The 27,301-nt window shown below is 43.0% G+C and overlaps 3 protein-coding genes and 1 non-coding gene across 4 annotated transcripts in view; 2 read left to right on the top strand and 2 right to left on the bottom strand.

Annotated features, from left to right (window-relative positions):
* Positions 1-7,831, bottom strand: part of CCT6B (chaperonin containing TCP1 subunit 6B) — a 28,765-nt gene extending 20,934 nt beyond the window's left edge. The window contains 3 exon segments of the mRNA XM_029928274.1: positions 558-731; positions 5,806-5,869; positions 7,695-7,831. Coding sequence (XP_029784134.1) covers positions 558-731; positions 5,806-5,869; positions 7,695-7,831 — 375 coding nt within the window.
* A 153-nt stretch (positions 7,832-7,984) lies between these two features.
* Positions 7,985-9,621, top strand: ZNF830 (zinc finger protein 830). The gene has a single exon (XM_029928273.1). The coding sequence runs from the start codon at positions 8,007-8,009 to the stop codon at positions 9,120-9,122; it is 1,116 nt and encodes a 371-aa protein (XP_029784133.1). The 5' UTR covers positions 7,985-8,006; the 3' UTR covers positions 9,123-9,621.
* Positions 9,622-26,100: 16,479 nt separating this feature from the next.
* LOC115283085 lies at positions 26,101-26,206 on the bottom strand. The gene has a single exon (XR_003904904.1). It is a non-coding gene; the product is annotated as a U6 spliceosomal RNA (small nuclear RNA).
* Positions 26,207-26,998: 792 nt separating this feature from the next.
* The window catches only part of LIG3 (DNA ligase 3), a 21,991-nt gene continuing 21,688 nt past the window's right edge, over positions 26,999-27,301 (top strand). The window contains exon 1 of the mRNA XM_029927541.1: positions 26,999-27,097. The gene's annotated coding sequence lies outside the window, so the exon portion shown is untranslated. The remainder of the gene's footprint in view (positions 27,098-27,301) is intronic.

The raw sequence follows: 27,301 nt of genomic DNA, 5'->3' as shown, positions 1-27,301 counted from the left end.
ATCATTCCTGAAAAACCAATATATTCAAGTTTCAGAAAATACAAAGCTGAGGAACAATGATGATATCAAACTATGGCCACCTGATAAAAAGCCTTCCCAAAATACCCAATCTCCTCCTCATATTACATAAATTTTACCTTTAGAAGTAACCAAAACAAACATGCATTTCCCAGATGTGAATATTATCTATCAGATCAATCATGCTTCATTAAAGGGGTAACCTTAACAGCTCATGTGTCACCTCACATAATAAATATGGACCTCTAGGTTTAAGAGACCAGTACCTCACTCCAATGACATCCACAAGGGATGATCCAAGAGCAGTCAAGCCCCTTTCATGTTAACTTAAAAGAAGGTTTAATATGACACTTTAAAAAATTACACATACTGTTCTGACCAATCAAGTCAAGGCTATAATTAAGTGTATAAATGTTTGCCTTCCATATTTTATCTCACACAAAAGAACCAAATACAATAGTTGATTCTTATAGGAAAAAGAAAAATATCATCATGAATTAGTCTATACTTGTTCTAAATGCAAAAGTTTAGTCACATACCGCTGTTTACATATCAGCCAATTCAGCATGAACTTTAGTTTGCAGAGATGTTTTAGCCACATCTAAGAGGATTTCTCTTTTCATCTCTTTGTTAATTTTAACTTCTTCCAAAACTTCAAGTACTTTTATCTTGGCAGCTTCAAATCCTTCAGCTATTATTCTAGGGTGCAGGCCCTGTTACATCAACATAAAACTAAAAATCATAAAGTAAGTCATCCAAAGTAAAAGTAACCATCTTCTCTTCTTAATAGGTATGCCCCAAAAAAGTAATACTACCAACATCAATGTCACTAAATATAAATGTATGTACATAATTTATAGAAGTAATTTTTCAGTGCTTCATATTTAAAATAATCTCAAACTTAGAGAAAAAATTGTACATCCAATACAAAACACTACAAACGTCCTCTTTATTTCCAAAAATTATGACACATTGTTATGTGGTACTCTTCTGAATGGGCACAAAAGAAATGCAGAGGATAAGAACCAGCAATGAGGGGCCTGGGTAGCTCTGTCGCTTGAGCGTCTGACTTTGGCTCAGGTCATGATCTCACAGTTCGTGGGTTTGAGCAGCCCTGCGTCGGGCTCTATGCTGACAGCTCAGAGCCTGGAGCCTGCTTCTGATTCTGTGTGTGTGTCTCTCTCTGTCCCTCCCCTGCTCATGATCTGTCTTTCCCTGTCTCTCAAAAATAAATAGATGGTAAAAAAAAAAAAAAAAAATTATTAAAAAAAAGAACCAACACTGATTTGGAGGAAAGTACAGACAGACATCACCTTCACCAAATGTTAACATCACAATAATGGAACAAATAGACATCATGTGCCTCTTGATACAATGCATTAAGAATGCTACCACACTTCTATGGTATTTCATGCCAAAAGTTCATAAACTGAATCTAATTATGATAGGCAAATCTAATTTGAGGACTTTCTACAAAATAATTGGCTTATACCTGAAAGGTAGCAATGTCATAAAACTCAAAAGTCAGCTCAGGATTATTCCAGTTTAAAAGAGACTAGGGGGGGTCTGGGTAGCTCAGTCGGTTAAGCCTCCAACTTCGGCTCAGGTCATGATCTCACGTTCATGGGTTCAAGCCCCACATCGGGCTCTGTGCTGATGGCTCAGAGCTGGGAGCCTGCTTCTGATTCTGTGTCTCCCTTTCCCTCCTCCCTCCCCTGCTCATGCTCTGTCTCTCTCTGTCTCAAAAATAAATAAAACATTATAAAAATTTTTTAAGAGACTAAAGGAGGGCACCTGGGTGGCTCAGTCAGTTAAGCATCTGACTCTCTTTTTTTTTAAGATGTATTTTTTGGAAAGTGCAAGTAGCAGAGGGGCAGAGAGAGGGGTACAGAAAATCCAAAGTGGGCTCTGCATTGACAGGCTGACAGCAGCAAGCCCGATGTGGGGCCTGAACTCACAAACCATGAGATCATGACCTGAACCAAAGTTGGACACTCAACCAACTGATCCACCCGGGAGCCTCTAAATAATTGAACTTTTAAAAAAATGTTAAAAATTAAAAATAAGGGAGACTATAGGGATATGACAACTGAGTGTAATAAACCAACCTAGATTTTCTTCTGCTATAAAGGACACTATTGAGACAAGTGATGAAATAAGAATAAAATCTATAGCTTATACGATTGTATCAATGTATCAATGTTAATATTAATTTCCTGGTTTTGATCACTATTCTATGATTATAGAAGAGAATGTTCTGGTTTTAAGAAATATACACTGAGGGGCACCTGGGTGGCTCAATCAGTTAAGCATCCACTCTTGGTTTTGGCTTACGTCATGATCTCACAATTCATGAGATCCCGCCCCGCATCGGGCTCTAATGCACAGTGCTGGAGCCTGCTTGAATTCTCTCTCTCCCTGTCTCTCAAAATAAATAAACTTTAAAAAAAAATTTTTTTAGGGGCACCTGGGTGGCTCAGTTGGTTAAGCATCCAGCTTCGGCTCAGGTCATGATTTCATAGTTTGTGGATTCAAGCCCCACATCAGGCTCTGTGCTGATGGCTATCTCAGAGCCTGGAGCCTGCTTCAGATTCTATATCTCCCTCTCTCTCTGATCCTTCCCTGCTCATGCTGTGTATCTATCTCTCAAAAAATAAATAAATGAATGAAAAAAAATTTTTTTAAGAAATATACACTGAAATATTTAGATGATGTCTACAACTTACACCATTCAAAAAAAATATGTACATACATACATATATGTCTATACCATATATATGTTTATATCTGAGAAAGAGAGAAATTTATTCTTTGGAATATTCCTGAAACACTTCTATAGTCTTGACATTATAATAAAATATTTAAAAAAATTTTTTTTTATTCTGGAAAAAATACCTAAACTTACTGAAGGCTGGACCTGGGTCTGATTTATTCCCTTCCTCCATTCCTTTAAATCAGTCTTAACAATAATTTTTTAAAGTGAACATTTCTTGAGCATTCATGACAGGTATTAATCTAAAAGGCTTATTTCATTCAATCCTCTCAACACTATGAAGTGGGTATTATTGTTTCTGTTTCACAGATGAAGAAATTGAGGTTTATAGGAATAATATAATTTGCCTTAGATTACCAGGATATTAAGTGGTAGAGCCAGGATTTAAACCTACAAAGACTGACTCCAGAGTCTGTGTTATTAAACATTTTCAAAATATTTCCTCAGTTCTGGATCTCACAATTTCTCACCAGGACTATGATCCTCTAGTCTTGACTCCCTTAAAGCTGTCCCCCAAATATATAAATGCCAATCTGACCAGATCAGTCATGAATATGTTAACACAAACATTCTTTGTGGTTAGTATACTACAAGCCCTCTGTGATCCAGCTTCCACCTGCTTCTCCCGCCTTTCATTACCGTCCAAGTCCACAGCACTTTAAACTTGGCCAACACCAAAATGCTTGTAGCTTTACACACATACCATGTTACTTCTCTTCCCTGCACCTTTGCTCGTTTTGTTCCTTCTGCCTGGAATGTCATCCTCCTTACCCCTCATTATTTCCACTGGTTCACTGCCTCTCATCCTGAAGATTTAACCCAGGTCTTACTTCCTCCAAAGAGTGCTTTCTAATTCAGGCTAGTTTAGGATATCACTCCCTCCACAGTGTTTCTATCATGTCCTGTGCTTAGCTCTATCACTATACAGCCACAGTTTCATAATTATGTCAACGCCCATCAGCATCTCCCTCTTCCCAACTTTTTTCTTCCTAACTAAGCCCTAATCTTGTTTCGGTATCTCTTCCTCTGGTCTTCAGAGAAAGCTACCCTCTCTAACTAACTCAAGGGGTGTATCCCTATTGGATTAAGTCAATCCTCTAAAACGTGTTATTGATTTGGGATACACACAGACCAAAGTTGGCCCAATTATAAGGGAATGACTCATACTCCATAATTGGGCAAATGGTTTTCTCTTCTCTCTCCTGCTGAGTGTTATTCAAGGAAGCAGGTAGTCCTACTTTTCTCTGACAGTCTTACAATCATGAAAGAGCAGTGTAAATGGAAGAGCTAAGACACAGAAAGGACCACGGTACTTGATGACTAGTAGACATTTTTAATCAACCAACTTTGGATGTTCTATAATGGGAAATAACTTATGTTTAAGTGACTTTTTGTCATGTTTCTACTGCTTTCAGCCAAAAGCATCCTAAATCAGGTGTGTTGCAGGTATTGAATTATTAGACAATTCCCAATACTAAGAAATGGAAAGAAGTACTCATTTTAGAACTTTGACCAGGTAACGTTTTGCTGAAATGGTCCTTGAAAAAAAAGGAAAAATCCAAATAACTAAATTAGACAGATAAGTAATGCCAAGAAAAGAATACGGATTGAACAAAGGCAATGATGTAGAAATGTGTGTAGGGATTTCAGAGGCTAGTGAGTAGCCTGCAGGCGTCTGGCTAAAGAAGATGGTTCATAAGGAAGATAAAACTAGAAAAGTAGGTAAATTCACAGTGTGAAAACCTTCAATTATTTTTCTCCAGTTATTTTTTAAAAGGAACATAATTTAATAAACTATAAAAGAAAAAAGGTACATAATTTGGTTTTGACTTCAACAGTGATGTTTTCTTTTTTAGGCCATTATTCATGGGTACATTGCTAATTTTTTACCTTCCTATATACCTTAAATATCTCACCTTTTTAAAAGGGATAAAATTACAATTAAAAGGAATTATTTTTGGCCAAAAAAAGTTCACTATTACTTCCATTTACAATTGTCCTAAAGTATCTATATAAAAATTAATTTTTGTCCTCTAAAATTAAACCATTTTAGTAGTGAAAATAAAAATTTCCTATTCAAAATGGGGGCACCTGGGTGACTCAGTCAGTTAAGCACCCAACTTCAACTCAAGTAGTGATCTCACAGTTCGTGGGTTTGAGCCCACTGACAAAGCTTCTGTCTCCCCTGCTTCTCTGCCCCTCCCCCTGCTTCAAAAATAAACAAGCATTAAAAAAATGAAGTGCCAGGGGTGCCTGGGTGGCTCAGTCCGTTTGGCATTTGACTTCAGCTCAGGTCATACTCTCACAGTCTGTGAGTTCAAGCCCCACATCAGGCTCTGTGCTGACAGCTTAGAGCCTGGAGCCTGCTTCAGATTCTGTCTCCTTCTTTCTCTGCCCCTCCCCCACTCACACTCTCAAAAATAAATAAAAATAAACAAAGCTGTTGGGTGTTGAATTTGCTGGAAAAAGCAACCAACAGATTAAAAGAGAGAACAAGATTTAAAAAAAAATAGCCCAATGGAAACAAGATAACCTCAGGGCCAACAGTAAAATTAAGAAATGAAATAAGCTTCATTCTACAAGTTCACAAATTCTGTATTATCAATACTTAATGTCAATGCCAAAATTTTTAAATTGAGAACTAATGAGGTTTGAACATTGTATAAGAGTCTTTGCTTCAGAATGCACTGACATTTCCAAAATAACATTAAATCCTTCAATCTCTGAGATGAATATATTTACTAAAATTGCAAAGAATTTTTTATATTTTCACAATTACAAAGAACATAATGCAGTGCCTTTAAAAGATGTAACTAATTTGGAAGTATCTCTAAGCTATTACTTGGATTGTATGAAGATTTGAAAACAACCAAAAATACCTTTTATTAAGGTTTAACCCAACAAGTATAACTCATGACTGCAGTATTTAACTGACAGCCTTGGTTTAAAGATATACAATTTGTACTATGCTCTAGGCTTATTAAGGTTTATTAAAGTCAGCAGCATTAGCTCACCATCTCATGGAGCAGCACATTGCCATCTTTGGTGAGTTTGATGTCACCTGCACCAGAAACAAGCCTGTACAGAAAACAGTCACAGTATTAACCTCAGATGGCAAGAGTCAAGCAAGATAGTCTCAGTTCTTCCCAGTTCACTATCCTTATTATCAGGAGCCGAGCTTCAAAACGTCTATGTGCCATAGGGAGATTCCATGGTAACCACCACGTATAGCCTGCAGAATCACTTATCCCCATATGGACTGCTATGACAATTTCATCCCAAATGGAGCTTTTACAAGTTGAAGAGTAACAAAAATTGATGAGTTATGAACAGCAGTTTTGTCTAAGAAGATTATTTATTTGTAAGTCTACAAATCACAAATTTATAAATTTCCTGTCGGTTTTTATTTTGGTGAAAGGTTACCAAATGAATAATCACTCAACTTAGTTTCTTCCCTCATCCCTCACATGTATTAGATCATCAAGTTCTGTCAATTCTACAACCTAAGTATTTCTTTGAATCTACCCTCTCCTCTCCATGTTCACTGTCATCAACATCTCTAGCATGGACTACTTAGACAGCATCCTAATATCTCTGAATTTGAATCTGCCCTCCACATTATATCTTTCTAAAAGACAATGTGACTCAGTTCCCTGATCAAAAGTCTTCCAATGATTCTTACAAACATGAAAAAAAAATATTTCAATGAGTTTTATGTCCCCCATCACCTTCAAGGTAAAATGCAGACTATTTGGCAATGACCTAGTTCACCCTTCTCAAACTGGTTTATGTCCATTTTTCCTGGCATCGACCAAATGAGAGCTGGTGGGAAAATACTGCAGTCCCCTTAATACATTATGTCTGTTTTCGTTTCTGTTGGATTTACACCACTGGGTTTTCTCATTCCCTAACTTACCAGGAGGCCTTTACTCCCTTCTCTAACTGGTGAACTTGGAACTTAATTTTCAAGACTCTGATCAAAACTCAGTTTTCGAGGGGCGCCTGGGTGGCTCAGTCGGTTAAGTGTCCGACTTTGGCTCAGGTCATGATCTCACAGTTCGTGGGTTTGAGCCCGGTGTTGGGCTCTGTGCTGACAGCCCAGAGCCTGGAGTCTGCTTCACATTTTGTGTCTCCCTCTCTCTCTCTCTGCCCCTTCCCTGCTCACTCTGTCCCTCTCAAAATAAAATAAAGACATAAAAATTTTTTTAATGTTTTTGAGAGGCTTTTCACACTTCTCCCTACTACCATCAGTAATTAGTACCTTTCCTCAGTATAATCATATTTATGATATACATAATCAACACCATATATTGTTAATTTTGCACATTCCTCTTAGAATGTATCTTTCCCTTACAGTCTTTGCTCTTTTTTCCTCTCTTCCAAAGAAAATAGTGATGCTAAGTAAATATACTCTGAAAGAGTGAACTGATAATGAAGAATCGTAGGCGCAGAGCGTCCAATTTAAGTTTCCTAAGGACAACTAAGGAAGGGGAACTTAGATTTGCACTTGCGCCAAGGTCTGTGTGCCCTTAACGCTACAACACGCTGCCAAACACAAATCAACCTAAGCGTATATAGTCTCAAAGAGTAGGGGAGTTAAATGGCTTCTGTTTCTAAAGTGACACCAGATCAAACAACTTTCCAACTGCACAAAAGCGTTAGCGTGGGCGGGGGGCGGGGATGGCGGGTGGGTGTCATAGCTTCATTCGGGACCTTTTCCTCGGGAGGCTCTCCTCCCTCCTCAGGCCAAGCATGACCTCAGTACAAGACTGAGAACAAGGGCAGCCAGGTCCATAGGTGCGTCCCGTCGCTCCAGGCCCTCCGTGGAACGCAGGCCTCGGAAAGCGTCGCGACACCCAACAAGCCCCCGGCGCCCTAACCGCGGCTCCAACCGCCGTCTCACAGTTTTAGAGTGCCTTTGGGCCCCAAGTTGGTACGTAGCGCATCTTGCAGCCCTCGGGCGGCGCATATATTGACGGCCAAGGCCGCCTGGGCCCGGGCCACCTCTGCCTTGGAGTTTATCGCCTTGATCGCAGCCATGGCAACGCGGAGAGGGCTACCCTGCCGGCTAAGACAGCCTTAGGGCGATCCTGAGGAGCATCCCGGAGCCACCGCCCGCACTCGCGAGCGTCAGCCAATCCTCGCCAGGACAGGAAGTGACGTTACCACGCCTCGCCCGGACGGAAGCCAGAATCACCTCGGTCTGGGCGCCAAGATGGCGTCCTCTGCCTCCGCCCGCACTCCGGCGGGGAAGCGAGTGGTGAATCAGGACGAGCTGCGGCGCTTGATGAAAGAGAAGCAGCGTCTCAGCACCAACCGGAAACGGATAGAATCTCCGTTTGCGAAGTACAACCGTTTGGGGCAGCTGAGCTGTGCCCTGTGCAACACCCCGGTGAAGAGCGAGCTCCTGTGGCAGACTCACGTCCTGGGAAAGCAGCACCGGGAGAAAGTGGCCGAGCTGAAAGGCGCGAAGGAAGCCGCCCAGGGTCCGTCCGCCAGCTCAGTGCCCCAGTCGGCCAAGAGGAAGGTGTCGGAGTTGGACGGTCCAGATCCCAAGAGACCCAAGGCCTCCCCGCTGCCTCAGGTACAGCCCTCCACATCCGCTGTGTCCACCAACTTTGACAAAGCAGGGAAGGAGTCCACTAGAGCGACCCTCATTAAGGCTTCGGGACTCGGTTTACTCCCCGATTATGAAGATGAAGAAGAGGAGGAGGAGGAGGAAGAGGGAGGAGAAGGGAAAAGGGGGGACACCGGCAAGCAGCCGCCCGACGCACAGGGCAAGGAACACTCGCTTTCCTCCTCGAGGGAGGCAACAAGTAGTATGCTGCCAAGAGGTTTCTCGGATACAGATCCTCCCAAGGCCCCTTTAATTCCTCACTCAGGGTCAATTGAGAAAGCAGAAATCCATGAAAAAGTGGTGGAAAGGAGAGAAAACACGGCGGAAGCATTACCGGAAGGCTTTTTTGACGACCCTGAGATAGACGCTAGGGTACGAAAGGTTGACGCCCCGAAGGATCAGATGGACAAAGAGTGGGACGAATTTCAAAAGGCCATGAGACAGGTCAATACCATTTCGGAAGCCATAGTTGCTGAAGAGGATGAGGAGGGACGGTTGGACCGGCAAATTGGGGAGATCGACGAGCAGATAGAATGTTACCGTCGGGTGGAAAAGCTTCGGAATCGCCAGGATGAAATAAAAAATAAGCTTAAAGAGGTTCTGACTATAAAAGAACTGCAGAAAAAGGAAGAGGAGAATGTTGACAGCGATGATGAGGGAGAACTACAAGATTTGTTGTCTCAGGATTGGAGGGTAAAGGGGGCTTTATTATAGGGTTTCAAAGACTCAAGATTTCTACACCCCCTACAGTGGTACCAAAAGTACTGTCTCTGGATAGGATAGTGGTTACTTCATGCCTAACTGGGTTGTTGAGATACAATGAGCCTGTGAAGATAACACTTTGAAAATTGGTGTAAAATATTTTTGAAGGAAAGTGGGGTTTTTTTTGAAAATTTTCAAGTATTATATACTAAATGCCAACTTTTCCACACATTTACTTAATGGTATAATTTTGAGTTGTCAAGTCTGTAAGCTGTAAATATTGTACATAGTTAAATATATATTTACTTAAGTAATTCTGTTTTGAAATTTATAAATTAGTAGAGGCCGGGCTAGCAGAGAATCTTTCAGGTGAAAACCAAGTGTGGTATTTGGGAATGCACTTGGGTTTTTTTCTTTTCTGATCTGTTAAATCGACTCAAGAGGGTTGTGCAGGACGTTGGGGAGGAGGGATGTTTTTTATTCATAAATACATAAATCAGGGCAAATCTCAGTTCTCTAAATATTCTGTTTTTATTTCAAAAACATATGCCAGGAGAACATGGTGAAAACGTGCCAAACGTGACCAGCCTCCTTAACCCAAAAGTTTTTCTTGATTAAACCAGCGATTCTTGGGTGTAGGTCCACATGAAGATGACCTACCAAACTTTTGAAAATATGTGTATGAATCACCTTGGAGCTTTTAAAAAATTCATGTGCCTGAGGCCTCCCATTAGAGAGTCAATAAACCTGGGATGGGGTCCAGGCATTTGAAAGAGTTTTGAAAGCTTCCCAGGTTATTCTGTTATACGCCAAAGTTGGAGAGCCATCTGTCCCTAAATCCAGAACACATTTATGTTTTTTCAGCCTGTTTTTCTTAATAACTTCTTCCTTAAGTTTACTATTGTATAAATACTACTTTTTATTTTATTTTTTCTAAAGATGTTCTCTCCTGGGGCACCTGGGTGGCTCATTTGGTTAAGTGTCCAACTTCGGCCCAGGTCATGATCTCACATTTGTGGGTTCGAGCCCCGTGTCGGACTCTGTGCTGACAACTCAGAACCTGGAGCCTGCTTCGGATTCTGTGTTGTCATCCCCCCATCCCCCAGCCTCTCCCCAGCTTGCACTCACTCTCTCTCACTCTCTCTCTCTCAAAAATAAATACACATTTAAAAGTATTTTTAAAAAATAAATAATAAAGCTGTTCTTTTTCTTAAGTAATCTCTATACCCACCATGGGGCTTGAACCTACAACCCTGAGATCAAGTTCCATGCTCCACCAACTGAGCCACACTAGCGCCCAAAAAAATACTACCTTTTATTTAGATCTCATCCAATTTTAAGTTTTATTACATTTTGTAGAAAATTAGGGTTTAGGGGCACCTGGGTGGCTCAGTCAGTTAAGCATCTGACTTTGGCTTCGATCATGATCTCGGTTCGTGACTTCAAGCTCCGCATTGGGCTCTCTGCTGTCAGCACAGAGGCCACTCCAGATGCTCTGTCCCCTTCTCTGCCCTCCCTTACAGATTCTCTCTCTCTCAAAAAAAAAAAAAAAAAGAAATAGAAAATTAGGGTTCATAGTTTCTATCTATTGCAGGAAGATGAATTGTTTCCTCAAGGACTTAGAGTTGGCTCGTGCCTGTCAGATTGTTTAAATCACTACTTTTCCCTTTGCAAATAGACCTATTTAAATAGGACAAAAGGAATTAGTGTTTCAGAGGTAGAAATGCATAGAGCTTACTCAAATGAAAGTGAGCAATAATAAGAGCTGAGATATATTGTTTTAACAGTATAAGCCAGGCGTGGTTTTAAGTGCTTCACATAAAGTCATTCCAGTTGCTCTAAAGCCCAGGTTTTATGGAGGATAGTACCAAGAGATAAGGAATGAAAAGGCCTGGCTTGAATGCTAGATGAAGGGATCTTCCTTTCGGCAATGTAGGAAAAGTGGAAGTTTTTGAGCAAAGAATTATATTTGCAAAAAACTATGGAAGATGATTTTGTTGCAATATATAAAATGAACAAGGGGCATCTTGTGGGTCAGTCGGTTAAGCATCTGCTCTTGATTTCGGCTCAGGTCACAGTGTCACTGCTCATACGAGTTTGAGCCCCACGTTGGGCTCCGTGCTAATGGCGTGGAGCCTGCTTGGGATTCTTTTTCTCTCTCTTTCTGTATCCTCCCCCATTCCCCACTCACGGGCCTGCTCTCATGCTCTCAGAAAAAAATTTTAAAATGGAACAAATGTGAACAGAGGAGAAAGAGGCTAGGAGACTACTTGAAAACTAAATTTTAAAAGCACGGTGAGCAAGACTTGGATTAATTATGGACTGGGAGAAAAGGAATAAAATTGAAGAACTTCATGGGAAGGGCTAACATTTTAGCGACTGGAGATAGAAGAAAAACAGGAGGGATAAAGGTGGAATTCAAGGGTTTGGAGTTTTTTTAGTGTGGGTGACTGAAGGCAATCTAATGCTTACTGAAGATGTTAACTATTTTGCTGTCTTTGGCAGAGTCTTTTCTTAAGCTGTCGGCTGGTAATAACTGTGGTTTGATAACATAGAGGACATACCTGCTTTAAATGAATAAACCCGCAGGTACTCATGGTTTTCTATTGTCTATCACTTTATTATTGTAGAATGAGGAAATGCTAAGGTGGACTTGAGTAGTACGCCCTGTTCTACATTGGCCCAAGAAGGGGCTAGGCTGATGATTTAGTGTAGCACTGTCCCTTAAAAATACAATGTAGGGGTGGCTGGGTGGCTCTGTCAGTTAAGCATTGACTCTTGGTTTCAGCCTAGGTCATGCTCTCATGGTTTCGTGAGTTCAAGCCCTGCATAATGCCCTGAGCTAGCAGCGCAGATACAGTATAAGTCACATATGTATTTTAAATTACGTAGGAGCCACCTGAAAGTAAAAAGAAATGTGAAATTCGTTTTAATGTATTTTGTTTTATACACTATGTCCAAAACATTCACTTTTCAATGTATAATCTATTTAAATATCATTACTGAAATATTTTACATTTTTGGGAGTTCTACATTTCTGAAACCTGGGCGTATCTAACATAGCACATCGCAGTTCGGATTGGCTCCATTTCAAGTGTGAGTCCTATGTGCCGGATGGCTATAATAAAGGACAGTACATATGTAAAGGTGTGCAAGTGGAAAAATAAAACATGACTGGAAGTAGTGAGCAGACCAGTTTAGAGCAGAATGTTCTTCCCAGACAACAGTGGAAGCTATGATTGGAAAGGTAGGTTATAAACCATTGTGGAAGGTCTTGAATGCCTAGCTCTAAAGAGCTAGAACTTTCTCTAAGTTGACAATTGAGTATCCTTAAGGTTGTTGAGACCTCACTTGAGACCACTGTGTTGTAACACAGTTAAAGAGTGCTAGGTACGGGGCGCCTGGGTGGCTTAGTCGGTTAAACCTCCGACTTCGGCTCAGGTCAGATCTCACGTTTGTGGGTTCGAGCGTCAGGCTCTGTGCTGACAGCTAGCTCAGAGCCTGGAGCCTGCTTCTGGTTTTGTGTCTCCTTCTCTCTCTGCCCCTCCCCCTCTCATGCTCTGTCTCTCTTTGTATCAAAAATAAACATTAAAAAAATTTTTTAAAAAAGAGTGCTAGGTATATGTCACTACACATGTAAATAGCATTGGGTGTTCAAGAGGGACAGAAAGCTCTCAAAAATCTGCTCCCCATGCTCTATTCCAGAGAATGAGTGGTGGGGCCCTGAACAAAATCAAGGGAGTCCTTGTTGGATCTGAGATCAATGTAAATAGCCACAGAGGTTAGTGGATCCTTTCTGATCCTCCACACTTTGAAGAGCTCCTTTATGCCTCTCTGAACTGGAACAAATAGGTTGTGGCATTAGACTGTAGGTCCACCGAAGCTCCTAAACTGTAAGACTTAGCCCCATGGATTTCTTCCAGTCACTGTTCTCTTTTTACAGAACCCCATTTAGCCAACAGTATATTAGAATTACTGTAAATGCTACAAAGGTAATCCTCTCACCAATTCACTTACCAATTTAATGTGAGGGGAACAAAAGCTGACTTAACTAGCCTTCAAGTGTAAATTTGTCCAGCGCCTTACAGCTTACCAAATGCTTTCACATTTGTATTTCATATAGTGATGAAAGTAGTGACTACTCTTTACACACAAGGAAACAAGCAGCTGTGGAATTAGAATTCCAGGGGGAACAAATAATTTAGGTCTAAAATCTTTAGTAGTAACTCACTGGATTCCTGTGCAGCAATAGGAAGAACAGAGGAATTGGCAAAAGAAAACAGAAGCCATAGGTTCAAGTTCCCACTCAAATTTTAATGGTTAGTAATCTTGGGCAAGTCACATCTCTAAACCTTATTGCATCCTACTGTCAAATGATGATACCTCACAGGTCAAATGACGCATGCATGTGACAGGGATTTATAAATTGAAGTGCAATAAACGTCTGGTCCCCCACCTACAGTGGTTGTATTTCACGATGTTCTGACTTTATAAGGGCGGGAAAGCAACACCCCTTCTGTAGAAGCAGTACTTCAGACTTTGAATGGTGGGCCACCTGAGTGACTCGGTGGAGCACCTGACTCTTGATTTCAGCTCAGATCATGATCCAAGGGTCATGAGATCGAGCCCCATATCAGGCTCTGGGCAGAGTGTGGAGCCTGTTGAAGACTCTCCCTCTCCCTGTGCCTCGCTCACAAGGTTTCTTTAAAAATTAATTTTTTTTTTGAGTTGTGAATTTGAATCTTCTTTCTGGTCTAGTGACAGGCAGTGCAGTGAGCCACAGCCACCAGTCAGCCACATGATCACGAGTTTAAACAACCAACACAGTGACAACCATTCTGTACTCCTACAACTAGTCTGCGTATTGAAGTATTCAATAAATTATATGGGATACTCAGCACTTTATTATAAAATAGGCTTTGTGTTAGATTTTGCTCAACTGTAAGCCCATGTAAGTGTTCAGGTCACATTTAAGGTACCCTCGGCTAAGCTATGATGTTCAGTAGGTTGGCTGTGTTAGATGCATTGTCAACTTACAGAATTAAAAAATATTTTTTTAACGTTTATTTTATTTTTGAGATAGAGCGTGAGAGGTGAAGGGACAAGGAGAGAGGGAGGCAGAATCAGAAGCAGGCTCCAGGCTCCAAGCTGTCAGCACTGAGCCGGAGGCAGGGCTCTCAAACTCACAAACCATGAGATCATGACCTGGGTCTAAGTCAGACACTTAACCAACTAAGCCACCCAGGTGCCCCTCAACTTACTATATTTTCAACTTACAGTGGCTTTACTGGGACTTACCATGGAGTTATGTCCTAATAAACCCATCCTAAGTCGAGGAAGATGGACTGGTCCTACCCTGCCCCATGCTAACTTGATTTTACACTAATAATTTAATGCCCCTTAGTTTCCTCAGTTTGAAACTGAGGTAATTGGAGTAATGATTTACTTGAGATTTCTTTTAACTCCAGATATTTAATTTTGCCATGAGACAAGTGGCATCTCACCTTTTAAACATTTTTAAAGTCATTCAGTTGATCATGTGGAGACAGATGGCTAAAGTACTGCTGCTTTTACTTACAAGATTTGCCCAGTGTAGTCCCATTTGTCTTGGTGTAATTATGAAAAGTGCCCCCCATCCACTCTTCACCCTCAACGCTGTCCTTTTCTGGAGGTATATATACTCACCTACCTAAAATTCTTATAGGGAAAAAAAACACTTTCTAATGAACACGGAATGGGAGGTCTTAATGGAAATACCATGTTTCATTAACAGGAAATTGGCTGGATGTTCATGTAAGAGAACTTGAGCAAGTATATGGGTAGGAATGATGGCTAGACAGATCATTTTCTTTCTTTCTCTCTCTCCTTCCTTCCTTCCTTCCCTGATGTTTTTTATTTATTTTTGAGAGACAGCACGAGCAGGAAGGGTCAGAGAGAGAGACACAGAATCTGAAGACATGCTCCAGGCTTGGCACAGAGCCCTACGCAGGGCTCAAACCCACAAACCGCAAGATCATTACCTGAGCCAAAGTTGGACCTTAACTGACTGAGCCACCCAGTCGCCCCAGATCATTAATTTTTAAGTTTTATTTTATTAATTTTGAGAGAGAGAGTGCATACACAAGTAGGGGAGGGGCAGAGAGAGAGAGAGAGAGAGAGGGAGGGAGAGAATCCCAAGCAGGCTCCACACTCAGTGCAAAGCCCAACTCGGGCATTTATCCTATGACTGTGAGACCATGACCTGAGCCAAAATCAATCAAGAGTTCTATGCTTTGGGCTGCCTGGGTGGCTCAGCCGGTCAAGCATCTGATTCTTGTTTTCAGCTCAGTCATGATCTCACTGTTCAGAGTCTGCTTAAGTTAAACCTCTCACCTTCTCTCTCTGCCCCTCTTCTTTGCTCTCTCTCTCAAAATAACAACAAGAGAAAGCTTAGCCAACTAAGCCAGCCATACATCCCTAGACAGATAATTTTAGATTGCTTTTTTTAATACTAAGCCTAGTAGCCTGTATAATATCAGGAATTAATTGAGAAGCTTTACGTATGAACAAAAAAAAGTCCCAAAACTTTTTTTTCTGCATTCTATTTCCTGTCTACAAATCCTCCCTCAGTGATTGCATCCATTCCAATGAGTTTAAATATCACCTTTTTTTTTTTTAAGTTTATTTATTTATTTAGAGAGAGAATTCCAAGCAGGCTCCACACTGTCAGCATGGGGCCCAACAGGGTTCAAACTTACGAATCATGAGACCATGACCCAAGCCAAAATCAAGTCAGATGCTTAACCGACTGAGCCACCCACATGCCTCGAGAAGAGTGATCTTATAAAAATTTAGGTCATCAGGTAAGCATCCAACTTCACTCAGCTCAGGTCAGGATTCCAGGTTCATGAGTTCGAGCCCCACATCAGACTCTGAATGGTCAGAGCCTGCTTCAGATTCTGTGTGTGTCCCTCCTCCACTCATATTCCATCTATCTCTGTCTCTGTCTCAAAAATAAATAAACACTAAAAAAATTGGGGAGGGGGGCGCCTGGGTGGCTCAGCTGGTTTCAGCTCAGGTCATGATCTCATGATTCATGGGTTTGAGCCCAACATGGGGCTCTGTGCTGACACCTCAGAGCCTGGAGCCTGCTTTGGATTCTGTGTCTCCGTCTTTCTCTGCCCCTCCTTCGCTCGCACTGTCTCTGTCTCTCAAAAATAAATAAACATTAAAAAATTGAATTTAGGTCAAATCACTGTCACTTTAAACCCTTCATTATGTGCTTCCATTACACTTGGGGGAAAAGAATCCAGGCTCTTATTAAGCTCAAGTGGTGCTCAGTATTTGCTGATTCAAATATCTACTACTTATGAACTAATAACCGACCACAAGCCTCACTAAAGGGGGATGGAAAGGGCAGGAGAGCATAACTGCCATATGTTGAAATCAGTTGGCATTCAATAGTGAGCTGGCATGGCCACATTACAGGTCAAGATTGTTTTTAGTGAAATCTGAAAAACATAGGCTAAATGTAATTTATAGCATCTCACTCTGCAACCTGTCTTCTAACTTCATCTGCTGTACTCTCCCCACTTTATCCTCCATGTCCCGGTTCTTGTTGGCTAACTTTGTATTCCTCAGACATGCCATTTTAGGACCTCCACCTCTCAGTTCCCTCTGCTTAGAACCTGACTTCAAATAACATGACAAGCTTATTCTGCTCTCAGCCCTGACGTTTCTTTCTCAGATGATATAACAGACATCTCTCTACCTCTTGCCACATCATTCTAGGAGTTCATTAAATTACTACTATCTTGAATTGTGTATTTGTATATGAATTAGGTCTCTCCCCCACCAGAAGGTATATTCCACAAGGGCAGGGGGCTTGTCCATCTTGCCCACAACCTAAAATAATGCCAAGCAATAACAGTTCAATAAGTATCTACTGAATGAATAACACCCACATAGCAGAAAGTTGCTTGGAAAGATGGTAAGAAGACCAAGCTAACTCATGGAAGTCAGAACCAGAACAAAAGTCAATTCAGAGGCCTAAAGGGCTGAGAAATCTTTTTCCTACCTTGTGTGTCCCTTGTCTGGCACAAGAAGTTGTTACCCCTTCTGAGAGCAGCAGCACAAGGACGTATCCATAAGAGCCTCCAGAGTGCAGTGGGCCACCGCCACAATTAGCAGCTATTGAGAATTCCTCATGGCACCAAACAAGCAAAGAGGGATGTCCTTATGTCAGTGGAAGCCAGTGGGCAGCCCTATTTGCCTAGAGGCCTCTTAAGTGGAGGAAAGGGGAAGTAAAGTGACTCTGTAGCAGAGTGAGATCAAAAAGTCAGCAAGGACACATTGCTTCCAGGCTGCTCTCAGCCCTCGGTCCTCTGGTCTGCCACCACCATTTCATTTGGCTCCCTCCTCCTGTCACTTGGCAGTCAAAGCTATTTCAGGGTGAGCCTGCGCTCCGCCATCCTTCATTAAAATCACCCCCAGTCTCTCAGAGGAGAAAAGGAGTTCCATCCATCTGGCTATACCTCCCTTTTGCTAACAGCATTTGGCCAGCTTCATGCGCACTAGGAAGCCAGCCGTCACCTTTAGGGACACTCAGAGGACCACGCTGGTTGGGTAGTTGATGGTGGAGGTTGTTGCTGTTTTCGTTGTGTGCATGTGTGTGGTTTGTTTGCTTGTTGTTCTGCCAAATGTGGTTATAAGAGAGTGTCAACCAAGCCAGGTTGTCAGGTTATTATTAATAATAGCTACCATTTACTGGATTCCTACCATGGGTCTGGCTTTATGCTAGGGTTTGACATACACCCTCTCTAATCTTCACAACAACCCTGTAAGTATGTAATATCTTCATTTTACAAATAAGGAGACCGATGCTTAGAAGTGAAAGAACTTGCTCAAGGCAACAATCCCAAAGTCCCCACTATTACCCTGCATCATTATTTAACATCACCTTATATTTACATGGCGAGCCCATCTTTATTCACTGCATTCACATCAGTTTTCTTCACGTCTCAATACCCCTCGGAGGTAAAACAACTGCTATCACCTCCATTTTAGACATCTAGTGACTTGTCCAAGGTCACTCAGCAATTGCTAAAGTAAGACTAGATGTAACTTGATTCCCTCTACTATTTAATAGAGAAATGTGGAAAAGGGGAGAAGATCCACCCAAAAATAGCAAGCATTAAGACTAGGGAAGTTTGCTGTCAATATTAAGAGAACTCGGTGCTATTCACAGACCTTGGCTGGGTTGGAAGCTATATTTTTTGAAGTTGGTTAACAGACTCTGTCCACACTGCCCTGCCCTCCTCCATTTCACCAGCAATAAATTTTATTTTTTTTAATGTTTTATTCACTTTTGAGAAAGAAAGCACAAGCAGGAAAGGAGCAGAAAGAGGGACAGAGGATTTAAAAGTGGGCTCCCCACTGACAGCCGGGAGCCCAATGCAAGGCTCGAACTCAGGAACTGTGAAATCATGACCTCAGCTGAAGTTGAATGCTCAACCAACTGAGTCACCCAGGCACCCCAGTTAATTTTACTCTAGTGGTCTCTGATGGGAGCAAGCATAATGGCTTCAGTTCCCAGACACTGCAACTGGTAAACAGACCACGCCCTGCTTTTTACCTATGCGACCTTTGTTAAGTTACTCTTCATTTCCTCCACTACGGGGAGGGTAATAGTTCCTACTTTTTAGAATGACTGAGAGAATTAAATGAATTTCAAGGCATGTACATGCTTTTAGTACAAATAATGCTTTTGAATAAATGAGTGAAGATATGACCCTTAGATTCAAGAAAACTAGAAGCTGGTTGTTTTGAAAATAGTGTAAGAAATTGAGCGGGACCGAGGTGTCTGGGTAGCTCAGTCAGTTAAGCGGCCAATTCTTGGTTTCGGCTTCCGTCATGATCTCATGATTTGTGAGTACCCTGAGCCCCACATTGGGTTCTGCGCTGACAGCACAGAGCCTGCCTGGGATTCTCTCTCTCCTTCTGTCTCTGTCGCTCAAAATAAATAAACTTTTTTAAAAAATTGAGCAGGACCCAATTACTTATTAAACTACTGGTATAGGCAGTAGAAAGAGGGCCAATCCAAAGTGTGCAGTCTAACTTATCCCACAGAGTAGCTTTGTGTTATCTACCTAGTCAATTTGCTCCCCAAGCCTGAGTTTTACCATCTCGGTATTATGCTATCTGGGTACTCCCTAAGACCCCTCCCACCTCTGTTGATCACTGTGATACTGTGATTTATAATAGATATATTTTGGCCTTGGTCCCCATTTCTGGCATAGATCTAAATCTATGGAATTTCCTAGGTGATTAGGGTGATAAGAATGACAAAGGTGTCATTTCTTTCTCAAAACAAGCCCCTTTCAACCGCCTCAGAGTTTATGAGCATCAGGTGACTTCCGGGCAGCCCCTAAGGTTACGTGCTGGTTGCCAGGGGAAGCAAGATTGCAATTAGAAAGTTAGCGTTTACAGCACCCCTCCCTCCCCCATCTCTGGGAAGGAAGGGGGCTAGAGATTCAGTTGGATCACTGATGGCCAGTGATTTAATCCATTGTGTCCATGTAAGGAAACCTCTATAAAAACCGGAAAGAATGGGGTTTGAGAGCTTCCAGGTTGGTGAATATGTGGAGGTACCAGGAAGGGGGGGGGGGGGGGGGGGGGGGGGGGGGGGGGGGGGGGGGGGGGGGGGGGGGGGGGGGGGGGGGGGGGGGGGGGGGGGGGGGGGGTCATGTCCAGAGAGGGCAAGGAAGCTCTGTACACCTTCCCACACACCTTGCCCTATGCATCTCTTCCGTCTGCCTATTCCTGAGTTACATCCTTTTATTTACCTCCTTCTTTAAAGTTTATTTACTTTTGAGAGAGAGAGAACACGAGAAAGTGCAAGTGGGGGGAGGGGCAGAGAGAGAGGGAGAGAATCACAAGCAGGCTGCACACTGTCCTCATGAAGCCCGATGCGGGGCTCAAACCCACTAACCATGAGATCATGACCTGAGTTAAGGTCGGACGCTTAACCGACTGAGCCACTCAGATGCCCTGAATTATATCCTTTTGTAATAAGCAAGTAATCCCATAAGTAAACTGTTTTCCTGAGTTCTGTGAGTTGTTCTATCACATTTATCAAACCCACAGAGGGTGCCTGGGAAGCTCTGACTTCCAGGTGGTCAGTAGGAAGCCCAGGTGACAATTTGGCCTTGGGACTGGCATCTGAAGTGGGGGAAGAGGACAGCCCCAGGGCACTGCACCTTTAACCAAAACCCTTTTATTGCTGGGTACAGAAAACCCATGTCTGGTGTCACAAGTGAAGTAGTTTTCAGAATATTGTTTGTAACACAAATGGAAGCAATTGGGTTTTTTTCTTTACTATCGCCAAGAGCAAGACAGAAGCCGAAGGCAGGTGGAGAGCACAGTCGGCTGCGTGGTCAAAAGGTTCAGTAAGAGGGCAGGAGTGGAAGCTCCCAGAAGAGAGAAGAGGGGGAGGCCCTCTCCTGATGTAAACGAAATGGCATGAGACACAAGAGAGGAAGGAAGCGTTCAGCCTGACCTTCAACCTGTACCGTCATACCCAAACTGGAAAATCAACTGGCACCAAGGCTACCACTCAGCCAGCCTAGAGTCCACTGGAGAAGACAGAACTTAGGTTAGCTTCCCAAATAGGCTTATCTGTTTATAAATTTCCCCTTTGAAAATTATTAATTTGCCTCTTAAAATATGTGACCAGAGAATCCACCCCTGAAGTTTAGGGAAAATGGTAGCAACTTTGAGGTCCCTGAACTCTGTATCTGTGACCTCAACCATTGGGTTGAGGGTCCTAAACCCTGGCCCTGTCCCTGGGTCATGGATCAGCTATTCCCAGAGGCACACTGGACACTTGATTATGCTCATCTCTGTCCAATTTCAACCCAGCAGCTATAGCACAAAGATATTCCAAGGAGAGGCCAAGAAACCCCCCTGGTTAAGAACCAAACTCCATGGTCTTTATTGAAAATAAAGAGCCATGGACTGATTTGAATTATTACATCTTCCTACAGCTGTTCCCTTTTAAATATTTATCCTGGCAAACACCATCACCGTTTTTTACAACTTATTTTAATTGTGTGACTATTAAGCAAACCAAACCGTAAAATTGGCTCTCAGTGCTGAGATTTATGTGATTCACAGACCAGAGCTTATTAAAAAGGGAATCTACTAAGTGTAAACTAGCTTCGCGAGTGCCCCCACACCGTCTCTAGGAAGGTGTGAAGCCTTTTTCCTATTCCTGCCTGTGGCTGCCAAGCTTCCACAGTGAGTAGCATAAAAAATGAACAGAATCGAGCCATTTCCCTCTAATTTTTTTTCCTCTTTAACAATCCTAATGAGCTTAAATTGGAAATCAGGGATGTTACAGGTATTTTTTTTTTTAATTTTTTTATTTTTGAGAGACCGAGCACAAGCAAGGGAGGGGCAGAAGGAGAGGGAGACACAGAATCCAAACCAGGCTCCAGGCTCGCAGCTGTCAGCACAGAGCCTGACACGGGGCTCAAACCCACGAACGATGAGATCATGACCTGAGCCGAAGCTGGATGTTTAACCAACTGAGCTACCAAGGCACCCCATGTCACAGTCTTAAAGGGGGTGGCAGAAGCTCCCGGAGACCCACCAACAGAATCCGTGCCCTGGAGAATTTGGCAGCAACATCCAAGGAAAGGATTTAATTATGTGGACTTTGAAGAACTAGGAACAAGTAGGAGGTACCCTGCTTATTTGCCACCAAGGTCATTTTTTAGTTTGGATCATGGAATTGCTTTAGGACTTCAATAAACGTGCTCCCTTGAAAAATGCACTTACAGAGGGCACCTGGGTGGCTGAGTCGGTTAAGCATCTGACTCTTGGTTTCTGCTCAGGTCATGATCTCATGGTTTGTGAGTTTGAACCCCTCATTAGGCTATGTGCTCACAGCACAGAGCGTGCTTGGGATTCTGTCTCTCTCTCTCTGCCCCTCTCCCGCTCACTCTCTATCTTTCTCTCAAAAATAAAAATAAACTTAAAAAAAAGGAAAAATGCACTTATAAAATTTACATGACTTCTTGGTTACTCTTTCACTGTTACCACCCAAGTTGCCCTCATTTTCCCCTGTATTTTTATTGTAGCCAGCTAACTCATCTCCCAGTTTCTCTACACAGCAGCCAGAATAATAGCAATCCTGGTAAACCTAAGTCAGATCAGGATACTTCTCTGCTCAATACAATCCACTGGCTTCCCATTTTACCTGCAACAAAAGGCAACAGATCTATAGGACCTGTCTCCAGATACCCTTGTTTCCAGCTCCTCAACCTTGACTCTGGCTGCTCTATGAACACCCATCTCCTTGCTGACCTCATAACTTGACTGACACATCCTGGCTTCTGTGCCTTTACTTGCTATTCCCTGTACCCTAGACCACCACGCTCCTCTCATTCATCCCTTCTAGTCTTTGCTCTGTTGTTAACTTTGTTTGTGAGGCCTTCCTGACCACTGTGGGGTTTTTTTCTTTTTAAAGTTCATTTATTTTTTTAAATTGTTTATAGTTTATTTATTTTTGAGACAGAGAGAGACAGAGCATGAGTGGGGGAGGGGCAGAGAAAGAGAGGGAGACACAGAATCTGAAACAGGTTCCAGGCTCTGAGCTGTCAGCACAGAACCTGACACGGGGCTTGAACCCACGAACCGTGAGATCATGACCTGAGCCAAAGTCAGACGCTTAACCGACTGAGCCACCCAGGCGCCCCAAGTTCATTTACTTATTTTGAGAGAAAGAGAGGACAAGCTGGGGAGGGGCATGGAGAAGGAGAGAGAGAGAATCCCAAGCAGCCTCTGTGCTGTCAGTGCAGAGCCTGAGGCAGGGCTCGAACTCACAAATCGTGAGATCATGACCTGAGTGAGTCATCAAGAGTCAGAAGCTTAACTCAACGAGCCACCCAAGCTCTGTGTTTAAAACCACACCCTTCATCCCCACCCTGCCGACAGGTACCTCCTATCCTCTTCCTCTTCCCCTGCTTTTTCTCCAGCGCACCTAAGTCATCTGACACACTATGCATTTTATTTACTGTTTGTTTTCTACCTCTTTCTACTGTTTGTTCCCCCACCAACCTCTGAACTCTGGGAAGGCAAAGATTTTTGTTTCATTGCTATATTCCACTTCCTGGAATAGTCCCTAACACAGAGTAGGCATTCAATACCTGCCTAATTGATCAGCATTGCCGTGGTATGGATATATCCAGGCTGGGGTGAAGAGGGGAATATACATTTACTGAAATACCTCTAAGTGCCAAGCAGTTTGCAAGTTAATATAAATCCTATCATTTAACTGTCACTCACAATCCCAGAAGTTATTTTTAGCCCCATTCCACCATGAAAACTGAAGCCCACAGAAGTTAAGAAAATAGACAGTTACATAGCCCTTGGTAGAACATAATTCAAACCTAAATTTGTTATTCTGAAGCCCTGCTATTCCCACTACACATTAGTTCACCCTCCTTGGTATCAGTTCCCACTTCTCTAATGAAATGCAATGGCCAGCTGTCACACCTAGTTTATAGTGGGTACAGGGGAATGGAGGGTGAATCAAGATTAGGGGTTCCTTGGAGCTGTCTTCAAGCAAAACGAACATCAAGAGCGAGGCTTTTTGCACATTTTCATCAAACGCTGCCAAAGATACAACGTAAGAAACATTCTTCTGAGGGAGCTGATCAATTTCAGAGTTTCAAGTCATTCCATTCAGCCATGGGTTTCATTCATTTATTTATAAATATTTGCGGAGTGGCTACTATGTGCCCAGGACTACTCTCAACATTGAAGATAAAGAGATGCACAAGGCACAGATGTCACTTTCCACAAACACTGAAGTCCAGGGCAGTGCTGTCCAATATCAGTATCAAGTGAGCTGAGTGTGCAGGTTTTTATTTTCTAGTCACCACATTTTCAAAAAAATAAAACAGTTGAAATTAATTTTAATAATACATTTTTATTTAACCCAACTTACCTAAAAGATTACTTTAACAGGGAATCAACATAAATAGATTACTGATGAGCTATCTTACAATCTTTTTTTTTCTTTGAAATCAGTGTGTATCTTACACTTAGAGCACATCTCAATTTGAACTAGCCATGTTTCAAGAGCCTGATAGCCACACACGGCTAGCAATGACAGCAGCCAACACACGGAGCTTGGGAAAAAGGTAGTCAAGGGGATTCTCAAAACAATGTAGTAAATGCAGTGATAGAAATCAGGATTCCTCAGGATTCCTCAACTGCTAGTTATAATTTGAGCCTCCAGTTGTTATGCCCAGATTTTAATATCGCCCCCCAAAACCAGAGACTGCCAGGGAGACCAAGTCACGCATGCAAAAGCAAAGGGCTTTATTACGGGCTTAGGCTCGCTAGGGCCTAAACTCCGGCTCACAGACTTTACCAGCATGGTGGATCCATGCTGAGAGACCCAAACAAAGCGGGGTAGGGCTTTTATGAGTTTGGGAAGGGGGAGTTACAGGAAATTGTGACATAGGTACAGTGATCCAATTATTATTATGCAATATTATTGACAGCAGGTTTAACCATTCACATTGCCTAGAGTATTTGTTACTTTTGGCAGGACCCAATCACAACATTTAGAGTATTGACCAGTCACAGAGTGGGCCCAGGACCCTCACGTAGTGCGTGACTAGTCTTAGCCTCCATCTTTAGGCCTGCCCTTAGAAATGTTAAAGGCGTTAGCTGGCCTTTCCTGATTGGGCGTCACAAGGGTGGTCCCTCTTGCCTTGGGCAATGTGTGCCCTTCCATTGTCTCAAACCTGCATCCTTACAGGGTGACCTTCCAACCAACCCCAAAGATCACGTTCATTCTGCAGTGCATTAAAGACTGCCCCACTCCAAACAGTGGGATGATGTTGTCCTCAACCAGTCAAATATGTCCAAACAAAACTCAACCTTTTACCCCAAATACATACTTCTCCCTGCCCATTTTATATCTCATATGATGGCACCATTATCTCCTGCTCACTCAAGTCATTCTCATTTTGTCTTTAGGTAGATGAGCATTTTATCTAGAAGATGACTTAAAATCCAAGTATGTATTTCAGGGGCACCTGGCTGGCTCAGCCAGTAGACCATACGACTCTTAAAGAAAATTTTTAATGCTTTTTTATTTTTGAGAGCGAGAGAGAGAGACAAAGTGTGAGTAGAGGAGGGGCAGAGAGGGAGACACAGAATCCGAAGCAGGCTCCAGGCTCTGAGCTGTCAGCACAGAGCCAGAGGAGGGGTTCAAACCCCAGGAACCATGAAAGTCATGACCTGAACTGAAGTCAGACACTTAACTGACTGAGCCACGTAAGTACCCAGAGCATACAACTCTTGATCTCAAAGTTGTGAGTTCCAGCCTCTCATTGGGTATAAAGATTATGTAAAAATAAAATCTTCAAAAATGTTAAAAAATAAAAAGTAAAATTCAGGGCGCCTGGGTGGCTCAGTTGGTTAAGCCTCCGACTTCAGCTCAGGTCAGATCTCACGTTCGTGGGTTCGAGCCCCGCGTCAGGCTCTGTGCTGACAGGTAGCTCAGAGCCTGGAGCCTGCTTCCAGTTCTGTGTCTCCTTCTCTCTCTCCCCCTCCCCGTCTCATGCTCTGTCTCTGTATCAAAAATAAATAAAACATTTAAAAAAAAATTAAAGATCATGTCCTCTCCAGAACATCCTTCCAAAAAAAAAAAAAAAAGTAAAATTCAAATATTTATTTTTTAAAAATGCTCGACCCTTTCCATCCCAACTAACAGAGCATGTTCAGGCCACTTTCCTCTCTCACATGGACCACTACAAGAAACTTCCGTTCCCAGCTTTATTGAGATATATACTCTAGAAATTTAAGGTGTACACAACATAATGGCTTGACCTACATATATTATGAAATGAAAATGCCACGGTAAGTTTGGTTAGCATCCACCATCTCATATACATACAACAAAAAGGAAAGAAAAATTTTTTATTCCTTTAACAATATGGGACTCTGCATAAATATGCATGTCATCCTTGCCCACAGACCCTGCTAATCTTCTCTGTATGTTCCACTTTTAGTCTACGTGCTGCCTCAGCAAGCACCAAGAACTTTAATTTCTTCCCTTGCCAGTCTCTCCCTGACCCCGCCTCAAAAGTAGTTACTATTGCCTAAGGCCCTTCCTGGTTGTCCATTCCCTACATAATTAACGCCGAGCACTTTTGCACAAAGCACAGAATTCCCTCCAGAATCTGATTTTAGTTTGCCTAATAATGCCCCATTGTTTGCTGTTCCTAGACCCGAACAAGTTCGATTAGGATCTCAGAATCAGGTGCTCTTTTGTGAAAATAGCCATCCTAGTTCCTCAAAAAAGTTGAGCTGAGGTTTAAACAAGGGATAACTCTCCCAATTACGCCTTTACACTTTAAGTGTGTAATATATCTAATGCCTTTTTTCAACTCAATACTATTTATTGAGTACAATGTGCTAAGCACTGTGCAGTACACAAGACACAGGAACATATAGAAACATAGGATGAAAAAAAGGGTGAATGACGCCTTCTTTGCTTTACCCAAGCTCGTTACAAAACAGTTTCTCAACCATCCTCTTTAGGGACTGGAGCATATCTAGTATTATGAACGCGTCGCGGGGGGTGGGGGTAGCCTCCGAAGTTCAGGCCAGAGTGCGAACCACGCGCCCGCACCTCCACTCTCCCCGCGCTCCACCCCAGGAGGGGAACCACCACCGATCCCCCACCGATCCCCCACCGATCCCCCAAACCCTTCCCAAAGCCTCACTCAGCCGACCTGACCACCACACACGTGGCAGGCAGGGGGCGGGGACGCGTAGAGCAACTTGGGCCCGGACCTCTGCGCCTGCGCACTGCGCCGGCTTAAGGACCCGGATTTAAAGAGACAGGCGCTACAACCGCCGTGGTGGCGCGCGGCCTGCGGGCGCCCAGTGCGAGGCCTGCGGTGTGCGCCGGAGCAGGGAAGGTAGGTGAGGGTCTGGCGTGGCGGGGCCGGACAGCGGGGAGGGAGGTGGCCCAGGGGTCCGGAGCTCGGCGCGGCCCGGGAGCCAGCCCCCTCGGGCTCCTCCCCCGCCCGCCCGCCGAGCCCCGGGGCACACCCTCCGTGACGTGGCGGCCCCCCGGGAGCCCACGGGGGTTGGCCCGCGGGCTCCCGGGGACCCCCACGGCT

Source organism: Suricata suricatta, chromosome 17 (assembly GCF_006229205.1).
Source record: "Suricata suricatta isolate VVHF042 chromosome 17, meerkat_22Aug2017_6uvM2_HiC, whole genome shotgun sequence".
Classification (NCBI taxonomy): domain Eukaryota; kingdom Metazoa; phylum Chordata; class Mammalia; order Carnivora; family Herpestidae; genus Suricata; species Suricata suricatta.
Note: the sequence above shows the minus strand (reverse complement) of the source record. Positions and strands in the feature narration are given on the sequence as shown.

Coding starts and splice junctions, on each gene's coding strand:
- ZNF830 (XM_029928273.1), top strand. CDS start 8,007: ATGGCGTCCTCTGCCTCCGCCCGCACTCCGGCGGGGAAGCGAGTGGTG.